At 45.3% G+C, this 16,360-nt stretch overlaps 1 protein-coding gene across 5 annotated transcripts in view; it reads left to right on the top strand.

The window, feature by feature from the left end:
* RIN2 (Ras and Rab interactor 2) overlaps positions 1 to 16,360 on the top strand; it is a 232,004-nt gene that overhangs the window by 75,605 nt on the left and 140,039 nt on the right. For 2 of the 5 annotated variants that reach the window (XR_009497723.1, XM_059898337.1), the window contains exons 3-4: positions 10,284 to 10,386; positions 15,542 to 15,647. The exons of 2 other annotated variants lie outside the window; for them this stretch is intronic. Coding sequence is in view for 2 of the 3 variants with exons in the window: in XM_059898337.1 (XP_059754320.1) it covers positions 15,633 to 15,647 (15 nt within the window). In the remaining variant the exon portion in view is untranslated. The remainder of the gene's footprint in view (positions 1 to 10,283; positions 10,387 to 15,541; positions 15,648 to 16,360) is intronic. One more of the 5 variants, XM_059898338.1, reaches the window with a different exon arrangement.

Raw genomic sequence — 16,360 nt, 5'->3', positions numbered from 1 at the left:
TTCGGAGGCTCTGTTGTTAGATGGAGTGATCCTGTTATCCTTATAAAAGTTCTTTGTCTAGTAACAATTTGTGTCTTAAAGTCCATTTTGTCTGATACTAGGATAGCCCCTCCAGCTCTCTTATAGGTACTGTTTGCATGGTATAACTTTTTCCATTCTTTTACTTTCAAGCTGTTTGTGTCTTTGAAGAGAAAGTGAATCTCTTACAGATAGGGTATCAGTCAGGGTTCTCCAGAGAAACAGAACCAATAAGATACAGAGACAGAGATATAAATATATGAAAAGATTTATTATAGGAAATTGACTCACATTATTTTGGAGACCAAGAAGTCTCACAATCTGCAGTCTGTAAGCTGGGGAACCAGGAAGGCAAGTGGTTCAGTTCAGTCCAAGCTCAAAAGTCTGAGAATCAGGGGAGCCAGTGACGTAAGCCCAAGTCCAAAGGCCCTATAATCAATCAGGAGATTGGGGGGTGGGGGTGTAAGTACCAGTGTGAATCTAAAGTTCCAAGAACTAGAAGCAACAATCTCTGAGGGCAGGAGAAGATGAATGTCTTGACTCAAACAGAGAGAGCAAATTTGCCTTTCCTCCACCTTTTTGTTCTGTTCAAGCCTTTAGCAGATTGGACGGTGTTTACCCCCACTGGTGAAGGTGATCTTCTTTACTCAGTCTGCATATTCAAATGCTAATCTCTTCTGGAGACATCTGTACAGACAGACCCAGAAATGATATTTTACCAGCTCTCTGGGCATGCCTTAACCCAGTCAAGTTACATACAAAATTAACCATCACAGAGAGCATATAGTTGGTTCATTGAAAGTTTTTTTCTTCTGCCCATCTCTGCTTTATTGGCGTGTTTAGTCCATTTACATTTAATATAATTACTGGTAAGGTAGGGTTTACAGCTGCCATTTTGCTATGTGTTTTCTATATGTCTTATGCCTTTTTGTTTCTCTGTTCCTGCACTGTTGACTTCTTTTATATTAAATAGAGACTTTTTAGTGTACCATTTTAATTCCCTTGTTATGTTTCTTTTTTAGTTATTTTCTTAGTGTTTGCCCTGGGGATTACAATTAACATATTAATTTGTAACAATTAAGTTTGGACTCATACCAACTTAATTTAAATAATGTATAACAACTTTGGGACTTCCCTGGCGGTCCAGTGATTAGGATGCTGTGCTTCCACTGCAGAGGGTGTGGGTTTGATCCCTGACTGGGGAACTAAGATTCCCACATGCCATGTGGCACAGCCAAAAATAAATTATTTATATATATATACATATATGTATATATATGTATATATGTGTATATATATATATATGTGTATATATATATAACAGATTTGCTTCTGTATAGTTGTTTCCTCTCCTTTGTGCTAATATTGTCATACAAATTACATCTTTATATACTGTAAGCCCACCAACGCACTTTTATATTTACAGTTTTATGCAATTGCCTTTTAAATCAGCTAGGAGAAAAAAGATGTTTTGAGCAAAAATTGAGTAAATAAGCAGTGCGGGGGGGAATGCATCTATGGGCAATTTAGCACTGGAAGGAGATGAAGATGGAGTGGGGGCCTTTGGGACAGTGGGTGGTTGCAGAGGGCAGGGAGTTTCACAGCACTTGGGTCAGATTGTCATTGAGGCCACTCCCTTCCCCGTGGGCATCCCCCTGAGGTCTGCTGCTGGCTGTTCCCTTCACGGCTCTTTCTTGTCTGGGGAAATCGCAGTCCCAAATGTGGTAAGATCTAAACCAAAGGCCTGGGTAAGTCTCTTGAGGAAGTCTGGCACTGTTTGTGGCCACAGTGGACTGAATGACCTGGCAGATCTGGGCACACCCACCTGCCAGCGCCTGTTTCTCCAGTGTGGGCTGTGGCTCTGGGTGTAGCGCGGACGCCAGGGATGCCACCTAACCCCATACACTGGATCCCTGGAGACCTCCCCCAATCCTCCGCTAGCCCCTGTAACTCCTCCTCCCAGTGGCCTGACAGCACAAGCTGCTCAGCTTGGCATGCCTCTGCGATCCTTTTTCACCTGTACATAGGTGGATCAACACGTTTAGCAAGAGCAGGAGTCCAGCAGGAACTGTGGGCTGAGGTGGTTTTCTCAGTGGGAAGGGCCCAAGTCCCATCCTGCGCTGGCCTGTGCTTGCCACCTCGTTGATGTGCCCTGCTGCTCGTTCTCACCCCAGGTCTGCTTTCACCCTCTGCTTCATCACCACGCAGTCTCCCCGGGAGGAACACAGTAACCAGTGAGAAAAGCTCTGTGCACACAGGCGCTTTTGTGGGTCTGTAGCTGCCCAAATACTTAGGAAGGAGATAAAACAAAGGCCAAAGTGGGGGAAGGCCTCCTTTCCATCGTGGTGAGAATGACTTGCCATGTAGACGCTCAGAGCTTGCCTGCAGCTTTCATGAGCTAATCCATTTTACCCTCCCAGCCCCACTTTGCAGTAGGAACCATTGCCTACATTTTACAGATGAGGAAATGGAAACTCAGGGCAGGTTCAGTCACCCACCCAAAGTCACAAAACCAGTTCCACAATGGAGCCAGACGTGTCCCCTGGCTCCTGGCCTAATGCTTTTCCTCTACCAGCGGCTGCTCAGCTACTCAGAGTCTGCTGTGTCATGAGCAGTGTTTGAGGAGAGAAAGCCCTGGTCCCTTTTCTCCTTCCAGCCTTCTCCTGGAGGCTCTAGTTCAGTCCTCGGCCCTGGCTGCTCCCCTAGGCTTTCTTCTCTTATCTCTGTTTCCCCATCCTCCTGCCCCTCCCCACCTCTGGTGTGATGCAGGGTTTTCCCCTTTCCACCCATCCTCTGAATGAATCATGGATTATTACAGTGAGCATGTATTCTTTCTATAATCAAGGGAATAAAAACACTATAAGCTAGTTTTTCGGTACTAGCAGTTTCAACCTCAAATTTCTTGAACAAAGGGACCAAAACTCATAGAGAACATGCCTGGTCCAAGGTCGCAACAGTGGAACCGGCCAAATCCAGGTCTCATGGCTCCCATCTCCGTGGCTTTCCCCTGGCGTCACCCCTCGGAAGAGAGTGGTCAGGCTTCTCAGTACTTACTTGGGCAGGAGTTTGGGGTTTGGTGTTTGTCTGTTCCTCAGCAGGTGCCTGAGTTTCCCTTATGTGACTCGGAGCAGGCAATGTCTAGAGAGACACAAACTGAAATGAAGAGACACCCCTGTTTTGTTTTTTAACATACAAACAGACATCATCATTCCCTTTCCACAGAGAGCCCTCCCCACAGTTTACAGGAATGTTTTATTTATTTATTTATTTCATTTTTGACCACGTTGCGAGGCATGTGAGATCTTAGTTCCCCAACCAGGGATGTGACGCACGCCCCCTGCAATGGAAGCGCGGAGTCTTAACCACTGGACCGCCAGGGAAGTCCCCAGGAATGTTTTGTAATTGTTGACACAGCGTATTCATAGGCCTCTCTCAAGGCTAAGTCTCCATGCCCCTGAGTCCAACCCAAAAATCCTTCTGATAATCTAAGGAGGTGTCTTTACACGTCCAGTCACGCCCTGAATTGCTGGGAGGGCATCTCTGTCCACGATGGGTAGCGAGTGACCAGCCTCGAATCCACACAGTCCTGGGGCCTGACCGAGCCTTTTCCGTGCACATTTTCCAAGGTCCTGTCCCGGGCGTCTTCTCGTGCCTGGACTTGTCCAAAGCAATCGAGCAACAGATGGCTTTTCTTTCTAGGAACTCACAGGTTAAAAAATCTTAAAATTTGGTCAAGGTATTTTGTTGAAAGGTAAGTCAGATTCAGGAGTGTTCCCATCATCTCCGATGTGGAGACTGTGCACTACTTTCTCCTTTCTTCTGTGGCTCCTCTCATTCCCTAAAAGATGTCTGTTCTTTTGGGGGCATTTGATCGAATGGGGTATATCCAGTCCCTCATACGTAACACGTAAGGACTTTTTCAAAAGGACTTTATTATGATTGTTTGGCCTCACTGCCTTGAACATGAGTTGGCCTTTGTTCTTTCAGCTCCACTGAAGCGAAGTGAATCTATAACTTAACCTAGAGGTGGGAGTAGCCAGTGCAGCCTCATAGGGTGTGGCAGCTTACGGAACAAAAAGGCCACTGTTGAAATGATGATTTGACCCGTAGAGGCAGAGCTTCCTCTTTCTCTTCTCCGAGTGTTCATATTCATTTTGGAAGATGATCCGATGGTACAATGATGTTTCCTCATTGTAAAGGGGCTTATTGTGTGATGAAAGTGACCTTTTCAAAGGTCAAAACCTTTGAGAGCCTCCCACAGTCGAAAATCAAGGGGAGGCTCTGGGCCCACCGTGGAGGTGCTCGGCTGGTCCCCTGTCCCTCCTCCGTGTAGGGTTCTGTCAGGGGCGTTTGTCGATTCTGCGCTAAGGTCCCTGTAACGTCAGTGCTCTGTGATGGAGAAGGGACCTGGAGAGAAGTAAGATGGGGGTAGGATAGCCCCAGGTGTTTGAGGAAGCTTTCTGGAGGGAGGTGGGGTTTGAGAAGCTCTTGACGGGTGAAGTTGAGACAGCAGAAAGGCGTGGGGGAGAGTGGATCACCAGACGGTCCAGGGCGGTTCAGGCACCTGACAGAGGTGATGGGGAATCTTCGTGAGGCTGCTGTGCTGCCCTAGGCCATTTTGATGATTGGTTCAGAAACTCTGCTGCCTGGAAGAGGAATGAGCGAGTCACTCGGCCACTTGTGTTCAGACCAGCCACGGCTGCCTGTGAGGAGGGCGGGGGGGTGGGGGTGGGCGTCCCAGCCAACGACCTCACACCCACCCCCATCAGCAAGGCGGCTCTGCCCTTTTCTGGTGAATTGAAGAAAGGAATTCTGGTAAATAAGTAATGTAGGAATTGGCCACTCCAGGCCTTACCCCATGCTAAATACAGGGAAACTGAGGCTCAGAGGGGTGAGGCTGTTCCTTTGTAGACTGTCCAGCTAGTCAAAGACAGATCCAGTCAGCCTTATGCTACCACACCCCACCAGCAGGTCCCAAGCAAAATGGCAAGTCATGTTGAAGAATAGTCACGTTCTTTGAGTTTCTTTTGAGAGGAACTTCTGGTTAGAAGTAGAAAATTATTTTGACAAAGTAAATTTCAGCCCTCAAAATGTTTTCACATACAAGATGTTGACTTCATAAAGAACACATTTCATAGTTCTGTAAAACCTGCAATGCCATGGCTCATAAACTATAACTTAATACAACATGACAAAGGTAAATGAACAAGATTCAGGGAACAAATAGCTGAAATGGGGATGCCAAAAGACAAAACTGTTCGTTTCCTGATTGTCAATCATATTTAAATCCTCAAGTGTGTCCAACTCCAAGGCCATAATAATTTAAGAGAGAAGAACTCTAAAAATGATGTCAGTGGAGTGTTTTTCCAGTTTGGCCAGTGAGATTGGAAAGAGTTTGTGATCGCAATCGTGTGCCCTTGGGAGCTGCCTGTAGACACTATATCATCTCGGATAATTAAAGGATTAAAAAAAAAAAATGACTTGCCTCTGAATCTGGGACCAACTATTCTACCAATATATAAGCTAAAGGAGCAAAGCCCCTCAAGACTGAAGCCACTAGAATATAAACCTGATAAATAATAGTTTTTACTCCTGCTAAAATTTTCCCCATTGCCAATAGGATGTAACTGCATTGCTTTCAATGTTAGCCTGTCATACTTCCAAAAAGTTATCTTGGCGTCTCAAAGTTATGTCTACTGCAGAGGTACAAACTCAAAAACAGGGAGTCATGTAAACAGGTCCATGGCTGGTGTGTGACGACCCGGAAGGATGGGGACTGTGGCCCGCCGGAGAGCACACACGCCGTCTGTGGGCGAGAGGCACCTGCCGTTGCGTCCACCCAACCTGTGTTCTCAGCCCTTGTCATATTTCAAAAGATGCCAGAAATTCATCGGGAAGTGGTATGTCTTAATTTTTAAATAGCGGCAGCTATTCAGTTTAGTTTGTTTGTTTCTGTAACACTAGGCAAACCAAAATGAAATTCGTGCTTTGCCCTGCAGTCAACATTCTTTTATTGCTAAATAGAATAATCACATGGCTGAATTGCCAGATACTCTGAAGGGATGCTCATCGAGTCCTCTTTTCCTTTTCCTTCTGTCCTTCTTCTGACGCCTTTAGCGTTTGTTTATTTTAGCTTGTTTATTAGCATCGTTTCCCCCTGACAAAGTTTAAAGGGTTCTGATGCTGCCCATCAACTCATTCTGCCTTTTCTTGTAAAGCTGTGAGTATAAGCAGTTCTTTCACTTTTTTTGTCCCAGGGATGTGTTACAAATAAAAGTTGTAAGATTTCTGAATGTGATTCTTCTATTCACATTTTTAAAGAATCAGGGAAGCTTATGCCGAATGGCACATGCAGTTGAAGGGGAGGAGCCCAGGCCGGCAGGGGGTGGTGAGCCAGGGGGTGGAGGTGCTGGAGCTCTGGGTTCCGAGAGCCAGAGGGTGTTCCAGAACTGTGCTGTCCAACATAGTGGGCCCTGGCCACATAGGACTGTCCAGCACTTGAGTGTGGCTACAGTGAATTGAGATGTGAAACACACAGGCTTTTGGAAACAGTATAGAAGAGAGAGAGAAAATATCTCATTTTTTATATTGATTACATGCTGAAATGATAATATTTTAGATGTGTTGGGTAAATAGAGATTGATTTTACCTATTGATTTTTCACTTTTTTTCTTTTTTTGTTTATTAAAGTATAGTTGATTTACAATATTGTGTTAGTTTCAAGTGTACAGCAAAGTACACTTATTCAGTATGTATATTCTGTATGTATATTCAGTTATACATATATTTTTTCCAGATTCTTTTCCATTATAGGTTATTACAAGATACTGAATATAGTTCCTTGTGCTATATAGTAAATCCTGTTTTTTATCTATTTTATATGTAGTCGTGTATATCTGTTAATCCCAAACTCCTAATTTATCCCTCCCTCACCCCTTCTCCTTTGGTAACCGTAAGTTTGTTTTCTATGTCTGTGAGTCTATTTCTATTTTGTAAAATAAGTTAGTGTGCTAATTTTTGAAAATACATCAGGCTCTTTATGTATAATTGGCATATTTGTGCACATGTACACTAAAGAGCTGTCTTAAAAAGAGCCAAAGATGTGCGTCTGCTCCTGTCAATCAGTGACAATCCTCTTCCCACTTTAAGGGTATTAAAAACAAGGCAATAGGCCCCCAGATGAAGCCCAGCATCACCAAACCGAGTTAATGACAGTTTCAGCTCTCCCAGAAATGGAATCTTAAACCAGTCAAGGAATCGCGTGATCAGCGCTAGTGAGGTCACCTACCTGATAGACAGACCCCTGCCATCCCCTAAAGGGAAGTGACCTTACAATAAACAACCACTTTTTCACCTGGTTTAACTTCCTTGTTCCTGCTCCCTCTGCCTGGGGAAGTCTTTCATTTTGTACAGCTCCTCGGAGCCCCCTTGTACCTGCTAGATCGGGTGCTGCCCGACTTGAATCGATTTTTGCTCCAATAAACTCGTAAACGATTTGATATGCTTCAGTTTATCTTTTAACAAGAGTGAAACCAGTTTTTTAGTTCTCCACCAGTGGTCAACCATTTAAATCATCCAAATCATTTGGCTTTTGCCCCCAAGCATCTGTAACTCCTATCTTACTGTCCATTCGTTCTGTACAATGGTCACTACCTTTGGGAGTATCGTGCAGGGAGAAAAGTCAAGCTCCTGGCCATGTGGGGGAGTTTTAAGGGGACAGAATTCAGTGGATGTTAAAATCTTAAGCTGTATTAAAGCTGCATGTCCTTAAAGCACCAAATTTTGCCAATTAAAAAAAAAAAATTCTGATTCCCTATGAGCTCATCTTGTCTGTAGAATGAATAAATGGTTTTAAGATTTTGTCATTGAAATATAAGCGGTCAGAAAGGTATGACTTTTCCTTCTGGACCTCGATGCTCACCGACTCTCAGGGCACTTGTGGGTGCCTGCCCGCTGGGATCTACGGAGAGAGCCTGGAAAACGGGCGAGGTCTGGGCAAAGGAACTCCATCCACAGGCGTCCCGGGACACAGGGAGTATCCTTCTACCCCAGATCTTTGCATCTGCTCGGCATCGAAGTTGCAGGGAGAGGGGCCGCCAGAAGTGGAAACATTTTTAAATCAGTCTTTTAACTTTTCGCCTGTGGATCCAGCTGCGTTGACACAAAGCCACGTTTGAGCCTGATGTCTCAGAAGCCTGGCACCACGGAGTGTTTTTCTACTGGGACCCATAATGGCTGCTTTTAAGAGTTCAGTTCTATCAATGTGGTGCTTGAACCAGCCTTTCAGCTGACCTCCAAAAGGAAATCGTTTTAAAAGGAAGAATTTTAAGTCTGCCAAGAGTCAAATAATGGCACAGCACAGAAAAAGCAAGGGTTGTGTGGTTTTTATATTAAAATACAAGTCTCTTAATGCCTCAAAACAGCAGCCTCCAGAAAATGTGAAGTTTCATCGATGAGACTAGAAAAAACAGTTTTTTAAAGCTCCAAATTTTCCCTCTTTGTTCCTTGTGATTTATCAGAAGGGAACAAGTTCCTTCTTCCTGAATCTCCTCCTGCCTCTATTTTGAGTTTTATACAAGCGACTGTTGTCATTAAAGTAAATTTCAAAGTTCTCTGAAAGTGGCCATGCTCCCCTGGGGAGCTTTGAGCCTGGCCCTGCGGAAAAATGTGCCCAGGGACAAAGGCGACTGACATTTGCTTAATCCCACATCATCGATTACTTTCCCCATAAACTAACATTAAGAGAACCCTCACCCGGTTTCGTTTTCTGAGCAGGTCTTGTGTAGCTAACCCCACCCCCCCCCCCCAGCTCTCCTTTTGCCGGATGCAGAATCGAGTGAGGCCCCCGAGGACGAGGGGACTGTCCCCGCACATCCGTCTGGCTCGGGGAGGCTGTCATTTCTCCTAAGAGAGATGGTTTGTAAGGAGAAATGCTGTGCAGCCCGTCATTGGTGTGGACTCTGGCTGGATTCCAGATGGGACATAGCACATGGATCAGTCAGTTCACGAGTGATGTAGTCTGTGGTTCTCACAGACCTTTTGGCCACCGTGGTCATCTTACCTTCTGTTTGCAGCCATCACGGTCATAGGTGCGGCTGAAAGCACAGCACAGGCTACTAGGAGGCTGAGTGTGGGGTACCCTGAATTCAGCAAAAATTCCACCTGCACTTTTCTCACCCGATGCTCGCTCCTGGTGCTGTATATCCAGTTATGAGACCAAGTTCTAAGGGAGTGTGTGTAGGGGTTAGAAATGGCCCCCAGAAGGGAGGCTGCCTAATGACCCTGCACTCTGACAGTGACCTCCAAGCCTGCTGGGAACTGGGGCAAGGAGAGAGGAGAGTGCAGCAAGGCAGCAGAGAGAAAGCCTTGAGGAGGACGAGATGGAGGTGGAGGAAGGAGTCCAGGCAGTGCAGAGGTGACACTGGAGGATCCAGTCCAAGGGGGAAGAAGGATTTGCAGTTTCTGGAGTCCCAGACAAGGTGAAGCTTGGAGACAGGGACAGTCAAAGGGGATTGGGAAAAGTTTCCAGCTCCGGGGAGGCCTACCCAGCTGCCCGAGACCCAGAGGGACAGAGAGCCCTGGGCTCCCGAGAGCTCCAGGTGGGGTGACTATGTGTTGGTGGTGGCACTGTGGCAGCCAAAGTGAGACTGGCTGGGAAGGTGTATCAGTCAGCTGTCGTCTCAGTGGTGCTGCTTAACAAAGCGCCCCCAAACTCAGAGGCGTACAATCACAGGTGTTTCCTTCTCGCAGTCACATCTGCAAGTTGGCTGGAGTTCCTCTGGGCGTGGCTCCCAGGCCTGGGCTGGTTCAGGTGTGCACGTGCCTCTCAGCCTTCTGGGCTCTCTGGGATGTGTCCTTCTCATGCGGTGACAGAGGTGCGTTAGGACACAAATCCCACTGCACAAGCACTTTTAAGGCCGGTGCCCGCATCACTGATTCTGTTGGCCAAAGCAGGTCATACAACCAAGCCCAGTGTTGAGGGTGCAGGGAGATATGCTCTGCCTCTCTTGAGAGGAACTGCAAGGTCACGTGGCAAAGGGCATGGACCAAGGGAGGTGTGAAGACTTGGAGGTGGGTAGCATGATCAAGTTGATTTCTGCCAGCATGTCCAGGTGGTGATCACGGCTCAGATGGACTCCCACTAGGTAAACTCATGCAGCTGTCCCGTAAGCCAGCATGCCAGTGGATTGATTTGCAATGAGAAACCGGAATATGCTGTGGATAGGTAATTCTTACCATCCACTCTGTGTATTCTTTTCTCCTAGGAAACCTACGGAGAGCACCTAATCATAATTCAAATTTTGCTTATGAACATGGAGACAGAGCAAGGGCCATGGTTGGATGATCTGAATGGCTTGAAGGATCCAGGTCTGGTTGCTGAAGGCTCCCACCTCCTCTACAGGAAAATATCCACCACAGGGGGACTGGGCAGGCCATCCCCATTTAGGTGGGGACCATGTCAACTTGTTGAACTACTTTTCTAACCTCTTCTCAGATTATTCTGAATCTCCATTCTTTCTTTAGGTACAACTCAAGTATAGCTTTAGAGATACAAATGAAATTATTCTTCTCTGACCTCAGGCTGATCATCCTGTTGAGAATTAAGGCGTTTGCAAAATTCCCCAACCACTCAAGTTATTGACTGTGACTTAGGACAAGGTGCTTTGTATTCATGTCTCTGAAATTGTGGGTATCACATCTGGTGGCCTGGTGCAGTCCCTGCTAGCCACATGGTCATGTGGTGGTTGTTCTTTCCTGTGTGTGTGCAGACTTGCTTGTTATTCTTGGGGGCCTGACTGGACATCTGTAGCCTCAGCGTTTCAGTCCACAAAGCATTTCAGGACCATTTGAGGAAGGAATAAGAATCTAGGTTGTCATCTGAAAACCTTCCATTGACCCCTTCTGCGAGATCAAGAAAATACTAGCATCATGGGACTTTTCTGGTGGCGCAGTGGTTAAGAATCTGCCTGCCAATGCAGGGGACACGGGTTCGAGCCCTAGTCTGGGAAGATCCCACGTGCCGCGGAGCAACTATGCCCGTGTGCCACAACTACTGAGCCTGTGCTCTGGAGCCCACGAGCCACAACTACTGAGCCCACGTGCCACAACTACTGAAGCCCATGTGCCTGGAGCCCGTGCTCCACAACAAGAGAAGCCACCACAATGAGAAGCCTGCACACGCAACGAAGAGTAGCCCCCACTCGTCGCAACTAGAGAAAGCCCACGTGCAGCAACAAAGACCCAATGCAGCCAAAAATAAATTAATAAAAATAAATTAATTAACAAAAATTAAAAAAAGAAAGAAAATACCAGCATCAGATTGCACCATTGTCAGAGGCTGGGGAGACATTCCCAGAGACAAGAGTGGGGAGCACTCTTTTAAAAGGTCCTGCACAATGATGCTCTTGAAAGACCAGACTCTTGTCTATGAAGGAGTTTCAAGACTATATTAATCAATTTATTTTGCTTATATTTTCCTTTCAATGTGTGCAGAAAAATTATATATGATAGCACTGTATGTCTAGATAAACCTTCTGGCTTTTGAGACCTCTTTCAGTAAGATTGAAGTAAATTCTAAGGGATTAGAAAGCATCATGTCATGGTTTAATTGGCAATGTTTAGCCTACTGGGTGGTGTGTAGAATATGGGCCTTTTGCTGTCACTGGTGACTTAGCAGCTTTCAAATTTAGTATGTCTCCACTGAAGCATTCCAGTGACTGGTCACCAGAAATAGGGAACTCTACTCAATATTCTGTAATAACCTATATGGGAAAAGAATCTGAAAAAGAGTGAATATATGTATATGTATAACTGAACCACTTTGCTGTACACCTGAAACTAACACAACATTGTAAGTCAATTATACTCTGATATAAAGTAAAAAATTAAATAAATAAAAAAAGAGATAGGCAATCTCAGTAAGAAAAAAAAGGTGGACACATGGTATTTTCACGTTTTGTATAGTGATAAGAAATTTGATAGAGCTAGAATAAAAGATTCATAGTTGGGAGTGATATTAAAAAAAAGAAATGGATCTAGAACCTTGAGTGGAGTGATTCTAGACTCTGCAGCGTGGCTAGTAAGGAAGAAACAGGAAGGGAGACCGCTTTTTGTATTGATTTTTAAGGCCTTGACTGGAGTATCTTAGCCTCTATCTGCCCTCATTATTTTAAAAATTATTTTTATTGAGACATGATTTTCGTACAGTAAAAGTAAAATCTTACATGTACAGGTCAGTGAACTTTTTGCATCACACCCCTGTAGCCACCACTCAGATCAAGGTATAGAACCTCTCCATCACCCCAGCTGGTTTTTGTCAACATTATTTCTGAATAAGAGTGGCCACTATTCTGATAGCTGTCACATAAAGTGACATAAAGTATATATACTTCTGTGATTGCCTCCTTTTGCTCAATGTAATGTTTTTAAATTAATTCGTGTTGTGATATATATCAATAATTTGTTCCTTTTAAGTCCTGGGTACTTATTCTTAGTATGAATATAGCATCATTTTTGTATCCATTTTCCTGTTCATGGATATTTAAGTTGTTTTTAGTTTGACCTATTATGAATTAGGTTGCTATGGATATTCTTGTCTTTTTGTAGACACATACACTCACTTATCCTAGATGTATACCTAGATGTGGAACTCCTTGTTACAGAGTGAGCATAGCTATTAGTAGATATTCTAGTTTTCCAGCGTGGTTGGATCAAATTTTACTCCCACCAGCAGTGAAAGAGAGTTCCAGTTGCTCTACGTCGTTGCCGACACTTGATGTGATCGGTATTTTAAATTTTATCAGCTGCTTACATGGATATATCTCATTGTGGTTTTAATTCTGATTTTCCTGATGAGTAATAGCATTGAACACCTTTTCACGTGCTTTAGATTTGCATATTCTCTTTAGTGTAGGGTGCATTCAAGTCTTTTGCTCCTTTAAAAAATTTGTTTTGTCTTTTTTCTTACTGGTTTTCAGGGTTTTTAAATATATATATTCTGGGTATAAGTTCTTTGTATATTCACTTTTTAATGATGTGTTTTGTTGAACAAAGTTTTTAATTTTAATGAAATCTATCTCTTTTTAATGGTTTGCCCCTTTTAAATGTTTTACTGATATGGTTCTCGCTTTTTACGTCCTATTAAAAAAATCTTCGCCCACCTGTCATTGAGGTGGTCAATTAGAGATAATTTCTCTTGACAATTCAGTTGCATGCCAAAGTCAACATATTTTCTTGATTAGAGAGGACAGAAGTCAGGTCAGGCTACAACTGGGTGAGGCGGGAAGTATGCCAGAGGTTGTTAGGAAGATGAATTCAGCTGATTTGTAGAATTGAAGCAGAAAGAGGCCCAGCGCTGTTAGGTTTTGGTCCAAGGACTGAAAGGAAAAATGTATTCTAGAGGCTTTGTGGTTGGGTTACCAGACAATTGTCTGTATTGCTGTCTGGCCCATGTTGTATCTCTTAGAGTATTTTGAAAGGCTTGTCACACTCCTTCATAAAGTCAAACACTCAGATGTTCACAGCCCCTGACCTATTGCTCAGAAACATTAAAAAGTCAAGAAATTCATGATTTCGAGACATCATGCTCATGTCTACCAGCCATCATTTTTTTCCTAAGTGCTCAGAACCCACCCTCTTAACTTCTTTCATAACCATATTCAGGAAATAAAATCTCCCCTTGAAATAACATCTACCCAACCCTCGCTCACTCCTCTCCTGTTCTCCATAAGTTTTCCTAAAAAAAAATCAATGATGTCAGTAGTTCCGTGATCTCATCTGTTTTCCTGCAGTCCAGGGTAAATGTTTGAGTCTGCTTTTCGTAATGAGACCCTGGCAGGGCTGGGATGGAACTGCCCAGGCTTGGGGACAGAGCCAAGTGGAAGTTGGTGGGAGGCACAGGACATGTGGGGTGAAGGCAGGACCACTGTCAACTCCATGTCCCAAAGTGGATTGAGCTCAGGTCCAAGCAGTTGAGCTGAGACCCCAGAGCTGGGAGGGGGACTCCGGAGGCCATGCGGATGGCAAGGCTTTCCTGGGAAGATAGTGGGAGGTCCCTCCATGCCAGGTGTTGGGAGGTGGAGCTATTGAATAATATCCTCCGAACTGAGAAGGAACTTTGAGAATGAAAAGTGGAGCAGACAACTCCATTAGGTGCAATTGTGAAGTTTGTTGTGGGGAACTTACATAGAGGCAGGCAGGATCGGGCAGACAGATGACCCAGAGGCCTTCGAAGATGCCCTCTGTGCGGCCGCAAGGGGGACAGCGGGATTAAAGGGGCCAAAGGTAAAAACAGAATCTGACTACCAAGTGAGAAGCACGTCCACACTGACTGCAACCGGGGGTTTTCCTCCACCCGGGGGTCTCATGACCCTTAACCATCTGTGTCAGCAAAAGACGCGCTTCCAGTTTTCACATCAGATGAAGGCAGGGGTGCACGTTGATAGGGAGCTCATCTGGCTTGGGTGCGTTCCTCGTGAGGAGGCTGAAGCTCAGCCACGAGGAGAGGGGAGTGGGGGGACTGTGGGCCTAGGGGGGAGCTGGTGAACGGAGTCAGTGTGGTTCAGCTGCCCACCAGGCCATCCCAGGAGTTTCATCCTTAGAATGTTGGGACAACAGGAATGGAGCTGAGTGTCCTAGGGGACAGTAAGTTGGCAGGAACAAGATGGGGAGTAACCACTCACCTTCCAGAAGGGTGAGCTGGCTGAGGCTACAGAGATGCCCTTGGGCCTTCACCCTCAGGAACAGGATGGATGGATATGGTGCCATAGAAGGGGAGGGCTCTTGGTCCCAGCTCTACCACTCATTAATTGTAGGACACTGGGCAAGATGGTACCTCTATCCCAAGACTGACAAGGAGATCAAATAGAATAGTAAGTGTAAAACGCTGACTTTCCTATTTTCCTCCCATTTTTTTAGCCCTTCCTTCCTGTTGCTACACCCAACAGGAAGCTTCCAGGCCTTGTCTTTTCTGCCTACTTTCCACACTGGCTCCGTTGAACAGTCACAATGTCTTGAAATAAAACCTGCCCTTGGCTCCCACGTAGAGAACAGGCTCCCGCTGTGCCATGACAATGGCTACCATGTTGTATTAGTCGGCGAGGGCTGCCATAGTTGGAGTGGGTGATTTAAACAACATGAATTAATTTCCTCACAGTTCTGGGGGCTGGATGTTCAAGATCAAGGTGCTGGTGGATCAGATTCCTCTGAGGCCTCTCTCCTTGGTGTGCAGACGGCCACCCTCTTGCTGCCTCTTCACATGGTCTTTCCTCTGTGTGTGTGCATCCCTGGTGTCTCTCCCTGTGTATCCTAATCTCCTCTTCTTACAAGGACACCAGTCATATTGCCATGGGGCAACCACCCTAACAGCCTCATTTTAACCCAGCTACCTCTGTAAAGGTCCTGTCCATAAATACAGTCACGTTCTGAGGTACTTGGGGTTAGGGCTTCAACATTTGAATTTGGGGGGTGAACATCAGTCCATCACACAAGTACATGCTGACAACTCCCATGCTTCTATCTCCAGCACGTGTCCCCCCATCAAGAGCCAGATCCGTGGATGGACCTACCTCCTGAACTTCCCTACTGACAGCTCAAACTCAGCAGTTCTCAAATTTATGAAGCCAAGACTGGTATTTGAGGTGGGGGGGTTCAAAAAATCCTACTGTTTTTGTGTATAAATCACAGAGATAGGGCTTCCCTGGTGGCGCAGTGGTTAAGAATCTGCCTGCCCATGCAGGGGACACTGGTTCGAGCCCTGGTCCGGGAAGATCCCACATGCCTTGGAGCAACTAAGCCCGTGAGCCACAACTACTGAGCCTGCGCTCTAGAGCCTGTGAGCCACAACTACTGAAGCCTGCGTGCCTAGATCCCATGCTCCACAACGAGAAGCCACCGCAATGAGAAGCCCACACACCGCAACGAAGAGTAGCCCTCGCCCGCTGCAACTAGAGAAAGCCCACGCGAGCAACGAAGACCCAGTGCAGCCAAAAATAAATAAATTTAAAAATTAATTAAAAGTAATTTTAAAAATCACAGAGATACATCTGACAACGTATAAACAAATATACAGTATGCCTGTGGTATTCAGATTTAATGAGGGGGACTTTCCTGGTGGTCCAGTGGTTGGGACTTCGCCTTCCAGTGCAGTGGGTACGGGTTTGATCCCTGGTCGGGGAACTAGATCCCACATGCCTGGGGGCCAAAAAACCAAAACATAAAACAGAAGCAATATTATAACAAATTCAATAAAGACTTTAGAAAAATGGTCCACATCAAAAAAAAAAAAAAAATCTTTGGAAAAAATATTTAATGAGGGTCCCTGACAGTCCAGTTGTTAGAACTC

Source organism: Balaenoptera ricei, chromosome 15 (assembly GCF_028023285.1).
Source record: "Balaenoptera ricei isolate mBalRic1 chromosome 15, mBalRic1.hap2, whole genome shotgun sequence".
In the NCBI taxonomy this organism is placed as follows: Eukaryota; Metazoa; Chordata; class Mammalia; order Artiodactyla; family Balaenopteridae; genus Balaenoptera; species Balaenoptera ricei.
Note: the sequence above shows the minus strand (reverse complement) of the source record. Positions and strands in the feature narration are given on the sequence as shown.